Genomic DNA, 15,734 nt, shown 5'->3' with positions numbered 1-15,734 from the left:
AAATATTATAATGTGCTCATGAATAAGTTTGTAAATATGAGACTCAATTTAAGTACATACACTACAACAAATAAGACTTATAGTAACGAAGCTTTTTGTCACAAAAGCTCCTTATTTTGTTGCTTAAGTCATATGGTAATGAAACATCATTCATTGCATGATCTTGGTTACCGAATGTCCTGCTGATGAAGTTTTCGTTGTTAATTGTTTATTTTATTTTATTATTTTATTATTATTATTCTTTTTATAAAAAAAATCATAGGCGACAAAATATTCTTATCACCTAATATTTTCCTTGCTTAACATTATATTCAACGACAAAATAAATTCGTTATCAATGCTTTTTAATTTGTAATTTTTTTTATTTGACCATATTAGGCTATGAAATATTTCATCATTGACTGTATTTTTGCTTTTTTTAATTAACCAATTTTAATAGATTAGGTGACAAATTATTTCATCACCAATTTCTCTTTATATTCAGAATTAAACCTATTAGCGATGAAACATTTCATCACCAATTGCTTTTTAATTTTTTAGTTTAACACTTAGGTAATGAAAAAGTTTGTTAGCTAATTTGTTTTTTATTATTATTTTTTTAAAAAAAAATTATTAATGTTCTTTACATTAACTTGCCATTATATTATATTAATCTGTTCATTTTCAACTACATCCATAAAAAAATCATACATACAATCTAAAAGTAGATAAAAAAAATCATTATACTATCTATATATTGTTGCAATTACAACAATATATAGATAAAAGATGTCTTCCATATATTACAAAAGTAAAAATGAGTTTAAGTAGCACCACAAAAAATGTTTTTTTGCCACCAATCTTATATATGCACAAATATAAAGAAAAACACATCAATACCATAGAGCAAAAACATTAATTATGTTAGTTATATAAGAAACATTTTTAACAATGCATTAAAGTAATAATAATGAAACTTTATCATCAAAACGTCTCTTTGTAGCTTGAGAGTAGTGCGACAATTTCAATGCCTCAACCACAAATTATAAAAAAAATAAATAAATAAAAAATAAAAAAAGATGATACACAAAATCTTGAATTTCAATGAGCTAATAATAAATCCAAGCATCAAGTAATGTTAAAACTCTACCGTTAGCCTTCTAATAACATTAGATTACAATTAGAGATTTAACCGTAATGAAACCTTATCAATGATTGTCTAAACCAACGACCATTCTTCAACTGGTACAATCAATTTAAATAACTTTAAAAACCATAATTGATTGTTATGTAAGCTTTGGCAAGTAACAAAAAGTTTTGTGGGGAATTTAATCGCGATTACCACATGGAATTCAAACCCACAATTCCACTAACGGAACGAAACCCATTTTGCTAACACAAAAATACGTATTGTTTCATCAATTGCTTTTGTTTTATATCTCTCTTTGTAAATTAGAGAATTTTATCTATAAGGAAAAAAACATACAAACATTTAAAAAAAGAAAAAGAAAAAGAAAAAAAGAACAGAGTAAAAAAGACTTTAAAATTTGAAGAATACAAAATGAATGATTGGAGTACATACCTACTGATGTGGGGAAGGAAGAAGTTGAGTTTTACAAAATGAAAGGAAGAAACTGGAGGAAGGAAGAAACAAATGTAATAAAATTTTAGGAAGAGAGAGAGAGAGAGAGAGTGATAAGGTATTTAGGGATTAATTTGCACTTTTTACACAAAAATCATAAATAAATAAATTTCAGTACTCTAGCGTCAAGCAATTAGCACTGCACCCTTTTATTTTTTACAAATAGGAGATGAAAAATTATCTCGTGACCAATGATACCTAAATTCTTACATATTGGGTGAGGAGATTAGGATTTCAATACCTCTAGTAAGTATTTGACGATGTGTATCTTTTGTCACCCTAGATTTCACTTTTGAGATAAAATATTTCATCACCATATACGCCTATACATCTCATGGCCTAAAAATTGTAACGGTGCCTTCTTCTTTTTTTCATGACCTATAGCAACAAAACAAAAATTTTGTCCCCAATTTGAATATCTTTAAAGAGGATATATTGATTTCGTCACCATCTTTAAAATTTTAATAGTGTTTGGTGATGAATTTTGTTTTTCCTCACTAAATGTTATCATTTAGAGATGAAATTATTTTTCCTTACTAGATTTTTTCATCATAGTCCATGTTTGTTGTAATAAATATTATATGTTATTTATATACATATATATATATATAATTATAAATTTAATATTGGATTGTGTAAGTTTGTAAATAAGATTATAAGATATTAAATTTTTATTTGTAATTTATCAGCTCATAAACAAAAATCATATGTCTATTTAAGTCAAATAATATATTCAACTATAATTTAATGATTAATTATTAGTATAGATTTGTGAAGAGAAGTTTTAGTTGTAGTATTTACTATATGCGATAAAAGAATAAATTGATCAAGTAGCCTGTAAACAAGTTCAAACTTATTTAACAATAAATTAAACCATTTTTAAATATGTAATCTAATTTTGCAACAACTTCAAATTTGGCTTGTGTTTAAAATAAAAATGAATGAACAATCTAAATTTTTTAATATTTGACTCAACTTGGGTTATTTACAACCCAATCTGTTGGTACAACTCCTGGAGATTCTACAATCTAAATTATGGATGGTTTGTAATTGTAACAATTTGTTTGTTTTAATTATTTGTAGCATAATATATATATATATATATATATATATATATGTATGTATATATAACTAATATCAAATGAAAGGATTTGAATTTTTATTTATTTATTTATTTTAAATTCCACTCACGTCTTGTTGGATAAAGCAAACCCAATACAATTATTTTTATTATATTAAATTAAGTTAAATTTTCTCTAAATGAATTTTAATAAAATTAGGTATATTATTTCTTACAAATTTTCTAATTTGAATTTTTATTTATTGATACAGATTAAATAAAAATGTATGATATACAAATATTGTTTTTTTTTTTTTTTTGAGAAAAAAAAATAAATAAAAGGACTCGCGTATGGCAATCATTGTCTTACGTCTCACAGTACATTTAGATAAGCTCATGAGTATCACTAACTCAAACCGGAGCTCGAAGACCTCGAACTCACACACACCCCAAGCTCTATTAGTTTCTGGAACTTACCAGAAATTGCAATTACAATCTTTGCAGGAACTCGAACCTGCGATGTGGTGAAGTCTCAACAGTCACCTACCAATTGTACCACACCCGTTGGTGGTCTAATATTGTTTGTTGAGTACATTGCACTAATTATTCACTATTTGAAAGTATTTCCATGCATGGAACATTCACACATTGTTTGTACTGATATTAGTTTTGATGTTGGATACTTGGTTTAATTTATTTTCAACACTAGATAAAGAAAAACATAAACAAAAATTTGGTTTCCTAGTGTCCCATCACTACTTTACATGTATATTTTTTAGCTGAACCATCACTACTTTATAAGAATATTTCTTGCAGATAATCTCTAATTCTTCAACAAAAGCAACCCCTTTTGTTTTGTTATTCATATGGTGAAAGCAAAGAAGAGTAAGCACATTGTTCCTTCCATGCGCATGGACAGGACAAATGCATCACTTTCGCCCTTCGACCCATTTGAGATAAGAAAGACTGAAAGAGCATAAGAACCCTAAAAATGTGCATAACGTGAACGCACTACAATCATGTCGTGAAGTTCTTTTAACTCGAGTTTTCGCCATCAATCTTTGCGAGCCTAGCTCTGTCTGTGCCATTGCAATCACAGCAAAGTCACTTTAGTAAAGGTTTAGTAAAGGTTTTACTGTTTTAGTCAAAAAAGGAAGAGCGGCAAAACTAAAAGTTAATCACAATGGGACCAAAGTGAATAGAAAAAAAAAAAATATATATATATATATATATATATATATATCAGTATAATGTAGAAATTCTACATTATGCAAGAATGGATATTTAAATAAAATAATTTACATTGAGAATTTTTCATGTAAGGCATTCGTTTAATATGTTGGGATATTAGTTACTGACTTTTTTTTTTTTTTTTTGGTTACTAGCTGAGGTAAGCGATAAGTATTCAATCATTTAGCCAATTACACCAGAATTTATTTATTTGAACACTTTTAAATCATAAAGTCTTTTTGGAGTTTTGTCCGATGGTAGTGGAAAGGATCATCACGTAAAATATATTATCAAAGGGTGTCATAATCTACTAAAAAGAAGAGGATCTTATTAACGCGTAATGTACCTATTAATATGGCGCCAAAATTTGTATTAATAGAATTATTATATAATCTATACTCATCATTTTCTCTGCTTTGTTCTTTTGATTTGTGGAAGGTTAAGCACCTGAAAAGGAACTACAACAAAGTGGCTCATGAGCTAGCTTAGGTTGTTAGAAACCTTGGGACATCCCAGCTTTGGGAGCAATCTGAGCCCCCAACACCTTCTCCTTGTTGATAGGTCGAAGTGCTAGGGGTTTCTTTGTATTTCTATTATCTCTGTTGTATTTCAATTTTTGTGGTTAATGAAATCATGAAATGTTTCACTTTAGAAAAAAAAAAAAAAAAAAAAAAACGTCATTTGTGCATGAGTTTTAAAATGCAAAAAACTTGAGTTTTGAACATTTTAATATTTTATAAATAAGTTAGCTATTGGTCTTTGTTCATCATAAAATTTTGGAAACAAGAAAGTATAAGAAGAAAAATAATTCAACGACAAATTTATCAAAATAAACATCTTCAAAAGTTACACAATACATAATTCCAAACCAACATCTTAAAATGATTTTTCAAATCTTAAGCAGCCATACACTCCTTGGAGATTGGAGTAAGTGTAGGTCCCTACGCAAATAATTGCAGTCTGTCTCTATGTACAATAAATTGAATTTAAAAACTGCACATCTTTTTGATGAATAAAAAAAAAAAAAACTGCACATCTTGTGCAATGATTCAGTACTACATTTTAATATGCGAAGTTGGGAACTTAGCCTGTCAATAATGACTATAGCCAATGGTGTGGAAAATGCAAAGTATTAAAAGAGTAATGTTTATTTCACACGCTCATTTAAACACTAGTATATATATACCTATCACTTTTACACATAAAATCACAATTTCAGTTCAAAAAATTTAGTGCATATACTATGTGTATAAGCGAGTATATCAATAGAAATTTCCCCTAATAAAAAGGGCTACCGTAAAAAATACCTAAACCTTAAAACTAGTAGTTGGTGAAGTGGAGCCTTCAAGGATATTAAGTTTTATGAAAATTGGATTTTTCCCACGGCATATTCGAACACAAAAATTCAAACTACTCATTAAGGCTTCCACTAATTTTCTTGAATACAAAAACAAGTTGTGAAGATTGATACTGTCTGAAACATGATCTAAGTTCGCACCCATTGTTTGTCCACTAGAAAGTTTCACTCAATCAGTCATCCAAGGCTTCCACAATCAAAATATTACATCCCTCTCTCAAATATTAGACATGATGATTCATTTCAAAGAAAAAGAACACAATGTTCGAACTTTAAAGGCTATGGAATAAGGGAGGGGGGAGTAACAAACAAGCTAAAAGAATACAAGGATAGGTATGTCGTATTAGTTGGTTTGGAAGAGAGAAAGGAAAGAAATGATATGATATGTGTGGAGGATGAGTCAGTAATCAGTAGTAGTATTAGTGGCTGAAAAAAGAGAACAAAAGGGTCAAAGCATTTGCCACCTGATGAGGAGACATATGGTATACAAAATGCTTAACTTAGGACAAAGGGGTGCACCATGACGAGATTCGTGACCCCTCCACCATTCCAACCCTAATCCCCTAACTGGGTCCTTCTATTTCTCTAATTAGTCACTTTCTTCCTACACACCCGGCCCAGCTGACTGACTCATTTCAATCACACCAAAGCTCTCCCAACCATTTTGCCCTGCCACTATCCTTTCTTTCACTCTTTTTTTCTTCTTTTCATTTTCATCATTTAGTTAAATTATTGAAACTTCATATACAAGAGTTTGAAGCTGGTTTTATGCATTCATTTGATTAAGCTTTGGTTTTTTTTGTTAGATAAGAAGGATTTGTAGCTATGACATTATTGATAGACTGACACAACAGTTAGTTTTTGGTATATTACTGGATTCAAATCCATATTCTCTATTCAATGACAAAAGGATTTGCTAGTTTTTAATTTTATACTTTTTTGATATCTCTATAGTTGGGGTAAGGGAATTTGAAGCTTTGAATTCTAGATATCTCTGTTGAAAACATATACAATGCAAATTAATTGAGCTGCAAGGCTCTTAGCAAAAGGCTTTACTCGTTAAACTAACTAAAACCCACTGCATTTGAAAAATTCTTGTAGACCAAACACGAGATGATGAACTTTTCTTGGTTCCTTAGGCTACGGCTTTTAACAGAATGCGAGAACACGTTCTTGTAATGGATATTCCATGGCATCATCCTCTCTGTACATTATCACAATCAAAAGATTATAGTACCCAATCCAATACAATATAAATACAGTCTCACAATTCAAAGCATTCCCACAAATCATATGAAAACTATAAATTGCTACCAAGACAATTGAAGCATAATGATACTAAACAATGTGTCTGGAGTGAAGATCATAACCAAATTGAATCAGTTCAGACTTTCAGTGCATGTAAGCCACAAGAGTCTCTACAAATCTGCTTAATTAATTTTTGTTAAACGATCTTAGAAGCAAAACAGTGCCCTTTTGAGCAATATGAACACATCAATTGATCACCTAATCCAACAGAAAAAAAATTAGCTGCAGGGTGGGCCAATAACTAGATCAAAGCAAGGCAGCATTTGATTCAATCAAATCTTTCTTGTGCCATTTGAATATTACACCAACCCAAACCATGTATAAGAGTTACAGTGCCAATGTATCTACTCAATGGATAGAAAATCATTTATAAGTTACATAAATCATACTTAAATGTCCAAGATGTATCTAACATAGCCGCAGTACAAAGATGCTAGAGACCTCCATTTGATTGAAAAGGCAACATGATGCCAATTTACACAATTGCTGGAATCATCATCACTTTCCACTGTAATTTGAAAAGAAAATTGTTAAGAGAAGAAATCGAGAGAGAGAGAGAGAGAGAGAGGCGGTTGCGGTTTCAATAAACTTACGAATTCATCATCAAAGTTATGTTGTCTCCCTTGAGAAGAATCCGCCCTAAACAAAACAAATGAACCACTTCAGCGTATACACATTTAGGAGATGAAATACAATACACAGAAAAAGTAGTGAGAAAATGAACCCACCTAAAGATTTCCTGCTCTTCTTTTTGACATTGACTTCTTCAGCATCATCCAAAACCAAATTCATGTACTCATCAAAGCCCTGTAAGGCACAAAATTTATATTAAATGAATTTACATTTATTCACTTATAATTATGAAAGATGCTTGAAATGCTGACATTTTATTTAATATATCTATCACTCCTTGATGGCAAGGACTCGTCAAATCCCCATAGGGGCACAAAAACTAACATTTGAACAAATCAACATTTATTCACTTGGAATTATGAAAGATGCTAGAAAATAGAAATGCTGACCATTTTGTATATAATATTTATCATTCCTAGATGGCAAGTCTCTAAAGAAATTATTACCCTAAATCTATTGAGAAACTGATTGTATTACAGAGTGAAGAGATTTAAGAATTTAAAAAGGTGCAGCAAAAATGATGTTAAATTTTTCATTTTTATTTGGACTCCCAGGCACAAGCACAGACACACAAAAAGACATAATGCCCTGAAGAAAGGTAGAAACTGGTGTGCAAGTGATAACCTAGTTCTAAAACAGAGTGCAAAACCTGATAACGTGCCAAATGGTCCAACTTTCTTTTTCTACTGTTTCTTGAATGCTTTATTATTATTTATCTTTTTTTAATTTTTTTAAGTAATGTATTTTATTAAGAGAATAGACTATTTCATGTGCACAACAATGAACACAAAGTAGCCAAAAAGATTTTTAAAAAAAAATTATGCACAAAAGTAAAGTGATTCTTTGAAATCTAAAAAGGAAATTGCTATCTGTAAGACACATAGACCATTCAAACAGAGTTCTAATCATCACTGGTTTTAACTTTCATTGAGCTTTCTGCAGCTTCAAAAGGGTATCTGCTTCATTCCCTCTGCAACGTCCACATCAAACATAAAGGGACAAGGTTCTAAATATCCAATGAGTGCTTCCCAAACCAATTTTTCCATCCAAACAACACATCAATCACCCACTTATGTAACACCCACTGAATCCTAAATGCTCCAAAGATAAAGCACCACAAAGCATAAGTAACATCACAATGTACCAATAGATGATCCAATGTGTCCCCACAACACAGACAGCACCAACTAACTAAATAGAATCCTCTCCTGATGAGATTATCATGAGTAAGAATCCTCCAGATTTTATAACCTCCAAAATTTAAACATCTGCATCATATATTAACAAGGCCTTAATTTGTAAGGAATAAAAAATTAATGCATTTTCATGCCATGGATTAGTTGCTATGTGCACCCTAACAACTGATTGACAAATCTCAAGGACTAGCTTTTTTCTAGCAAAGTCAGGCACTTAATTGCAGCAGTGAAGGTGGCATACAAACGTTCAGCTTGCAGTCTCCATCAAGCCAGCTACCCCATATAAGACTGTCAAGGCATGAGCTAAAGTGAACTACTTGACTAAGAAGTATATATGTAAGGAGAATATAGGAAAGCAAAAGCAAAACTGTGTAGTCTTGTAGCCATTAAAATATTTGTGAACAGATTGATACAGATGGGTGAGTGAATATCTTACCATATGCACTGATTAGAAACCATTTTGATAAGTGCACTGATTAGAAACCATTAGGTGTAGCAAATACCGCCGCCCCATGAAGTGTACAGGGTGGGGACTGTTTTGCAAAATAATTAGTAGTGAGATCAAGAGGGGACATGTTGTGATTGCCCTGCCGTGCCTCAGAATATATTTAAATTTAATGAGTTCATAATATTACCAAAACACTCCTCAATTATATACTCTTATGTCTAGAATTTGTTGCCTTTCATGCCACAGATGCCTCTCTCTCTCTCAGAGCTTTTCATGCCACAGATGCCTCTCTCTCTCTCTCACACACACACACATCCATGTCTTCCTCTCCCCCATCTCTTTGAGATGTCTTCAACAATCACTACACTCTAGCTCACCACACTTTCCTATCCCCAATTCCCAAACTACAAACCCCTCAAAACTGTAAAGATTTGAGATCCGATGGTTTCTCAAGTAGAAGGGCTTCGTGAAGACCAGTAGTGGCTTCAAGATGGGTAGTATTGGTTCAGTGAGAAACAACATTGGCTGCTTGAGCTTCAGCCCCCGAGCATCATCACCTTGCCTGATTGCCCTCCACAGTTAGTTCATTTCTCTCACTTTGTGGAAATTGGCTGGGACCCAAACCTCATAAAAAAGTTTGGATCTCCCTATCCACTTCTCCTTTGGGGCCAAACCTTATAAAAAAATAGTTCAAGATAAGGATTGAAAAAGGGAAAAGCTTTGGATCTTATGAAGGATATATGGTTAAAATTTGGGATTTATCAGAAATTTTCAGAATTTGGGGAGGGGGTACAAATCCCCATGGGGCAAGGACACACTGAGTAATTACCACCTAAGGTGGGGGACAGGGGACAGAGGTCTTTGAGCGAGGCAAGGGTGAGGAATGGGATCCATGTAGAAAACCCTCCAAGTTGCCATCCCTCATAACCATATCTGCTCATGCTGTGTATACCATATCAAACATTTGAGGTGACAAACTCTATTTATGATTATAATGATGGCAGAATTGGAGATGAATAGAAGAACTTTATAGATAGGAGGCAATGAAGGGGTCCAAAAAGGCCGCCATGGAATGAAGACTCCAATCCATGTGAGACTTCAGCTTTTGAGTAAGAAAGAGGCTTTAGCCTCTTGGCAATGAAAAGAAAGTCAGATTGTTGAAAAAAAGAAAAGAAAAATAATCATGTAATATTAGTATGTCTCTACTGCCAATGAGCTCTAGCTCAATTGGCACCTCCTCCTCCTCTATGTGCTAGGTAGAGGGTGGGGTACTGAGTTCAAGACTAATTAGGTGCATTTGTAACTTACCAATCAAAAAAATATTAGTATGTCTATACTCTATATTAGCCAACTCAACCAAGCCATATTCCCAATTATTTTTGGGTCAGTTAAAGATAGTGAGACTGTGAGAGATGGGGGTGGGAGATGTAAGAAATGACCAGGGCTACCATACTAACATGAAACGAAGCCATAGGTAAATAGATGTAGCTCATAATCAAATTATACACAACAAAAATATCCCCATGGGGGGAACAAGAATGTTCTATTACTCCACCTTTAAAGCATATAGCTTCATTTTCGGATAAAAACTTTTAATTGTTTCATAACATACATTCCCCAAGTCTCTTGTAAGGGCAAGCCTCAAAAGAGTATACATCATTACATCTGAAAAGTAGGATCACCACACAATGGCATTCCCATTGGAACTCCAACAATTTAGCTGATTGGCTTTATACCCAAATGTCAACAGTTAATAATTGCACCACATCGGTCAGCTATTTTGCCATTTTTGGTCGAAACCTACATCTTATTATGCATGACCAATTTGGTGCAATTCTGTGCATCAAATTTCACTCAACAGCCAAAATTAGACAAAATCCATTGTACATTGATCTAAGAAATCTATAGAATACTGATGCTAATAAGTAAAATAAGAATAGGCCACAGTCATGGACAGAAAGGCAAACCAAGAAATTACATGTTTACAAAGATTTCAAAGTTCTTAAGATGGAATTTTGACAATATTGTCCCACAGATATGTTTGAAAATCAAAATATATAGCAAAAGTACTTATCATATATGTTAATAAAAAAATTCTAGCTCTAAATCACAGCTCTCCACATACAAAAACTTTCTACGAACCTCAACCATTTTATTTTTAAACATGTATGACAGCCAATGCTGCAAAACTTTGGGATGATTCAACAACAATCAAGCCTTAGTCCCAAACTCTTTGGGGTCGGCTATAGATACAGTTAGGATCAACTACAAGTAATCTCTTCTGCCATTTCATTTTATCCAAAGTTGTTAAGAGCCTTGTAGCTCAACTAGTAGCTCTTAATGTTTCTAAGGGATGTCCAAATCCCATCTCCCCCAACTATCAAATTATCAAAAATAAAATTCTATCCAAAGTCATACTCTTTGTTACTTCCTTAATTGAGATATCTTTTTTTACTAATTCTACTAATTTTGTTTTTTGGTTTTCCTCTACATTTCTTTGTTCCTTCAACTTGAATCAACTCACTCTTTCTCATTTGTGCATTAATCTCGCTCCTCTAAACATGATCAAACCATCTCAAGCAACTCTCCCTCATCTTTTCATCAATTAGGGTCACCCCTATCTCTAACCGAATTTCCTCATTTCAAATCCTATATTTCCATATATATCCACTTATCAAGAGACTTATAGCTCAACTAGTTGGCACCTCCTGGTGTTTCTATAGCATCCAGGGTCCCCCCCTCCCTCATTGTAACTATCTAATTATCAAAAATCCTATACTTCCGTATAACTCCAATTATCAATCTTAAAATTCTCATTTCAATTACACTTAAATTTTCTTAACTCTTAAATTTTCTTAACTCTTAACAATCCCACATTCAATATCACAAATCATAACCGGTCTTATAACAATCTTATAGAATTTTTCCTTCTAACCTACATTCTATGATCATATAATACTCTTGATTCACTTCTCTACTTCATCCACCAACCTGCTCTTAATTTATAATTCACATCCTCTTCAGTCTCTCCATTTTTTATGGATTATGTAGCCATTATATCAAAAGCTTTTGTTTTTTAGGTATCTCTTGACCATCAAATATTACAATCCCTTCTTCTTTGTTTCTACTTTTACTAAACTTACATTCCATGTACTCTATTTTAGTCCTACTTAATCGAAAGTCTTTAGATTATAAAATGTCTCACCAAATTTCTATCTTGGCATTAACTCCACCACTAATTTCATCTACTAAAACTATATCATCTGCAAAAAGCACACACCAAGGGACTTCCTTTTGAATCGATTTGATGAGCTCATCCATCACTAGAGCAAAGAGCTATGGACTGAATGTTGATCCTTGAAGCAAACCTATAGTGATAAGAGACTCACTTGTAATACTCCATTTGTCTTCACACTAGTTACAATTTAGTCATACATTAAGGATCCTTAATTAACTTAATATACTTTAGAGGACGATTCCAATCTAAAATTTCTAAATGAGCACATCAATGAAGTTTTTATTTTGACCATACTTGCTACTCCAAATAATCTTCAAAGAAATAAAATAACCAAAAGCTTAAATCACAATGCCAAATTCATGGCAGAAAACTTTCAGAATAGAAAATTAATGCATAGATAATAATGAAAATAAAGCCAACAGTACTGAAAAACCACACAATAAGTTCTTTCATTGTGGAAACCGAAAGTTCCTACAAAGTTGAGTTTTTTCATTTGGACTGCGACATTGGGGAAAATTTTGACTGTTGATAATTTGCAGAGGCAGCAAGTGGTTGTTGTGGATTGGTGGGAAGACTATTGATCACTGCTCCTACACTGCCCTGTAGCTCAAGAGTTATGTGATGTGGTGTGTTCTTTATTTGGGGTTCATAGGGTCATGCCGTGTGTTGTTGTGGAGCTTCTAGCTAGTTGGTCAAGCAAGTTCAACAGACACAAAATTAAGGAGCTTTAGAGTATGATCCCTCAATTCTGAATATGGGGTATTTGGAGGGAATGGAATGGGCATACTTTTAAAGGGGATGAAAGATTGATTCACGACTTGAAACTTTCATTATTTTAGACACTGTTTGAGTGGGAAAATGCTACAAGTGTTTCTATTCTTAATTCTTTGCATGATTTAATTGATTTTTGTACTTTCATGGCTAGTTAGTTTAGATTTTTTGTTGTTGCTATATCATAATGCCTGTGTGCTTTGTATTTTTTCATCTATTTTTCAATGAAGTTAATTACTTATCAAAACAAAAAAACTAAGAAATAAGGGCAAGTTCATGGCAGAAATGTATGAAGTTTGATAATCAATCCATAAATTATAATGAAACAAATGAAGCCATCAGTATTGACAAATATGCAGTTAGTTCAAGAGGTCAAGTATCAGGAAAAGATATTGTTCCTTCAATATCCAAGCTGACTATGTTTACCTATGATATACTTTAATCATAAAAAGATAGCAAAAAAAATCTCAGTGACCCGAAAATATTTTTTCTAGAGTAGCCAATATTTCATTCAAAACATAAGGATAAGGCGGTTTTTTATTTTTTTGGCAGAGCTATGCATTGTTTAAATAAATGAGAGCTTCGAAAGTATGACAGAAAAGAAAGACCAATACATCTCAACTTATTAGAGATCAAGTGCATGGAGATATAGAGAGGACACATCACACTTAATTAGTCCCCCTCTTTCAAAGCTTATTTCAGAAAATTATTCTAAAAAAATAGAATTTCCTAAAACTATTTTTGGTTTTCAGTCTAAGAAAAAAAAAACCATTGAAAAAATTATGCTTTTGGAGCTTTCTTATTGCTCTCTAGAAATAGGTTTTAAAAACTACTTTTTTTTTTATAAGTAGTTTTAAAAACTACTTTATGAAAACATAACCAAACAAGCCCTAATAATCCCTCAACCAGCAGCTTTTTAAGTTTTCTATTACTAGGATTTTATTTCTACATGGTTACAGGTTACTTAACTGACATATGTATAAGACAAATTTCCCAAATGAAATGCTCATCAAATGAAGAATTTAAAACTCTTGATAAAATTTTGAGCTTGAAATAAGTAATATTTAGTACCATGCTTCTAAATTTCCTGGTTTGGCCACAATGCTATAGATGACGAGAGCTCCCATGTGTCCCTACTAACTATAAACATTGCAAACCAATCCTTACTTATAAACAAGGTAATATAAATCTCTCCTTTTAGTAAATCACTATATCATAGGCCGAACTGGTGCTATCCAACCCTAAACCTGAGAAAGCAATTTCATGAATCATTTCACTCAAGTATTCCAACTAATCTATCTACCAGCATGACAACTCTAGAACAAGTCTTAGACATTGTGTAACATTCTCACTTCCTTCATCAAATGTATCAGTCATGAAATTAACCCTCCAATCACACCAAAAAACATTTTACATGTTAACACATCCTTCTTGCACCACAAAATTTATGTCGCTCCAATTTTAAACACTTCCCAAATTTAATCTTCCCTAAAAATTATAGACTTTTTAAAAATTATTCTCAAGCTAGCTAAACCACAAAACCAATAACCAAAAAAAAAAAAATTTCAAAATCTACAAACCATAGAAAAATTTAGTGGTAATAAAAATAAATAAAAAAATACAAGATTTACAAAGTTAGACATAAACTTACAATGATTCGGCCCTCGATCCTCAGGTCTTTCTGCTCAAAAAGCCAAATCTGAATGCGAGCTTTCTGTACCAATTTCCAACCAAAACATAAAAAAGAGCAAAAATTAGCACAAAAGCTCCAAGACCCATTAAAGAAAAACCAAATCAAAGCAAACCCAGAAGCCAAAAACAAAGACTTACACTCTGAAGAAACCTGAAAATCAGGTTCTGGCGCCGCACGAACCCCAAGAAACCAAACAACAAAAAAGGGAAAAGAGTGAGTGAACATAGGAAAAAAAACAAACAAATACTGAGAAACGAAAGTAAAGGAGTGAGCTTACAATGGGTTGGGTCATAATCCTCTGAACTTTGGTGCTCGCCATGGCTGCCAAATTCGATGGTTCTTCAGAGAGAGAGAGAGAGAGAGAGAGAGAGAGAGAAATCGAGAATGTGAATGAGGAGAACTAGGTCACAGACTCAAAGAGAAGGGTTTTAGACTTTTCGGGGTTTTTTCTTTTTCCTAGAAACGGCGTCGTTTTATATTAAATTCCGTTTCACAGTTCTTATTTTTTTGGGGTTCGAAATTTTATTTGATCCATTTATTTCACATCTGGCCTGCTACAAAGTTAAAAAAAAAAAAAAAAAAAAAAAAAAAAAAAAAAAAAAAAAAAAAAGAAAAGAAAAAAGAAAGTCTGAAATTGGGTTCAACCATTGCCTAGCGAGGTAGTGAGGCCCTTTACTTGGATTTTCTAACGGTTTTACAAATAGCTCAATTTCATCTAAAAAATATTTTGTTTATATTTATTTATTTAATAAATAAATTAAATAGGCTTTTGAGTTAAGTTCAAACAAGGTAATGTGTTTATTAATAAACTTATAAATATAAAACTCAATTAAATATATATACACACATAAAATGTGTATTTATAATTTTATATAGATTTGAGATTTGATTTTCTAAATTTGTAAATAAGTTTCAAGATATCAACCAATTATTTTTAACTTATTGGTAATTTTTTTATGAAAAAAAAAAACTTATTGGTAATTAATTTATTGGTAATTTATATGATCCACGTATTAGTGAAAATCATATATATAATTTCTTACATTACAAGATTAATAAATCTAATTTTTATAAGTTTATAAATAAAAATTACTTTATTTAATAAAATAAATTAATATAATATCAAATTTATTATTGTTGCTAATTTTAGAAGGGGAGAGGCAGGATCAAATCCACGGA

At 31.9% G+C, this 15,734-nt stretch overlaps 1 protein-coding gene across 1 annotated transcript; it reads right to left on the bottom strand.

Annotated features, from left to right (window-relative positions):
* Window positions 1-6,818: 6,818 nt before the first annotated feature.
* LOC126715753 (uncharacterized) lies at window positions 6,819-15,004 on the bottom strand. Its single transcript, XM_050416529.1, has 6 exons — window positions 14,833-15,004; window positions 14,693-14,719; window positions 14,514-14,576; window positions 7,305-7,383; window positions 7,170-7,215; window positions 6,819-7,084 (listed from the first exon to the last, which is right to left on the bottom strand). The coding sequence occupies exons 1-6, from the start codon at window positions 14,872-14,874 to the stop codon at window positions 7,075-7,077; spliced, it is 267 nt and encodes an 88-aa protein (XP_050272486.1). The 5' UTR covers window positions 14,875-15,004; the 3' UTR covers window positions 6,819-7,074.
* Window positions 15,005-15,734: the final 730 nt, after the last annotated feature.

Source organism: Quercus robur, chromosome 2 (genome assembly GCF_932294415.1).
Source record: "Quercus robur chromosome 2, dhQueRobu3.1, whole genome shotgun sequence".
Taxonomy (NCBI): Eukaryota; Viridiplantae; Streptophyta; class Magnoliopsida; order Fagales; family Fagaceae; genus Quercus; species Quercus robur.
Note: the sequence above shows the minus strand (reverse complement) of the source record. Positions and strands in the feature narration are given on the sequence as shown.

Excerpts from the sequence above, each read along its gene's own strand:
- LOC126715753 (XM_050416529.1), bottom strand. The coding sequence starts at position 14,874 with ATGGCGAGCACCAAAGTTCAGAGGATTATGACCCAACCCATT. Across the intron at positions 14,577-14,692 it reads TTTTCAGGTTTCTTCAGAGT|AAAGCTCGCATTCAGATTTG; the intron begins GTAAGTCTTTGT and ends AAATTGGTACAG. Across the intron at positions 7,216-7,304 it reads GAAGAGCAGGAAATCTTTAG|GGCGGATTCTTCTCAAGGGA; the intron begins GTGGGTTCATTT and ends TGTTTTGTTTAG.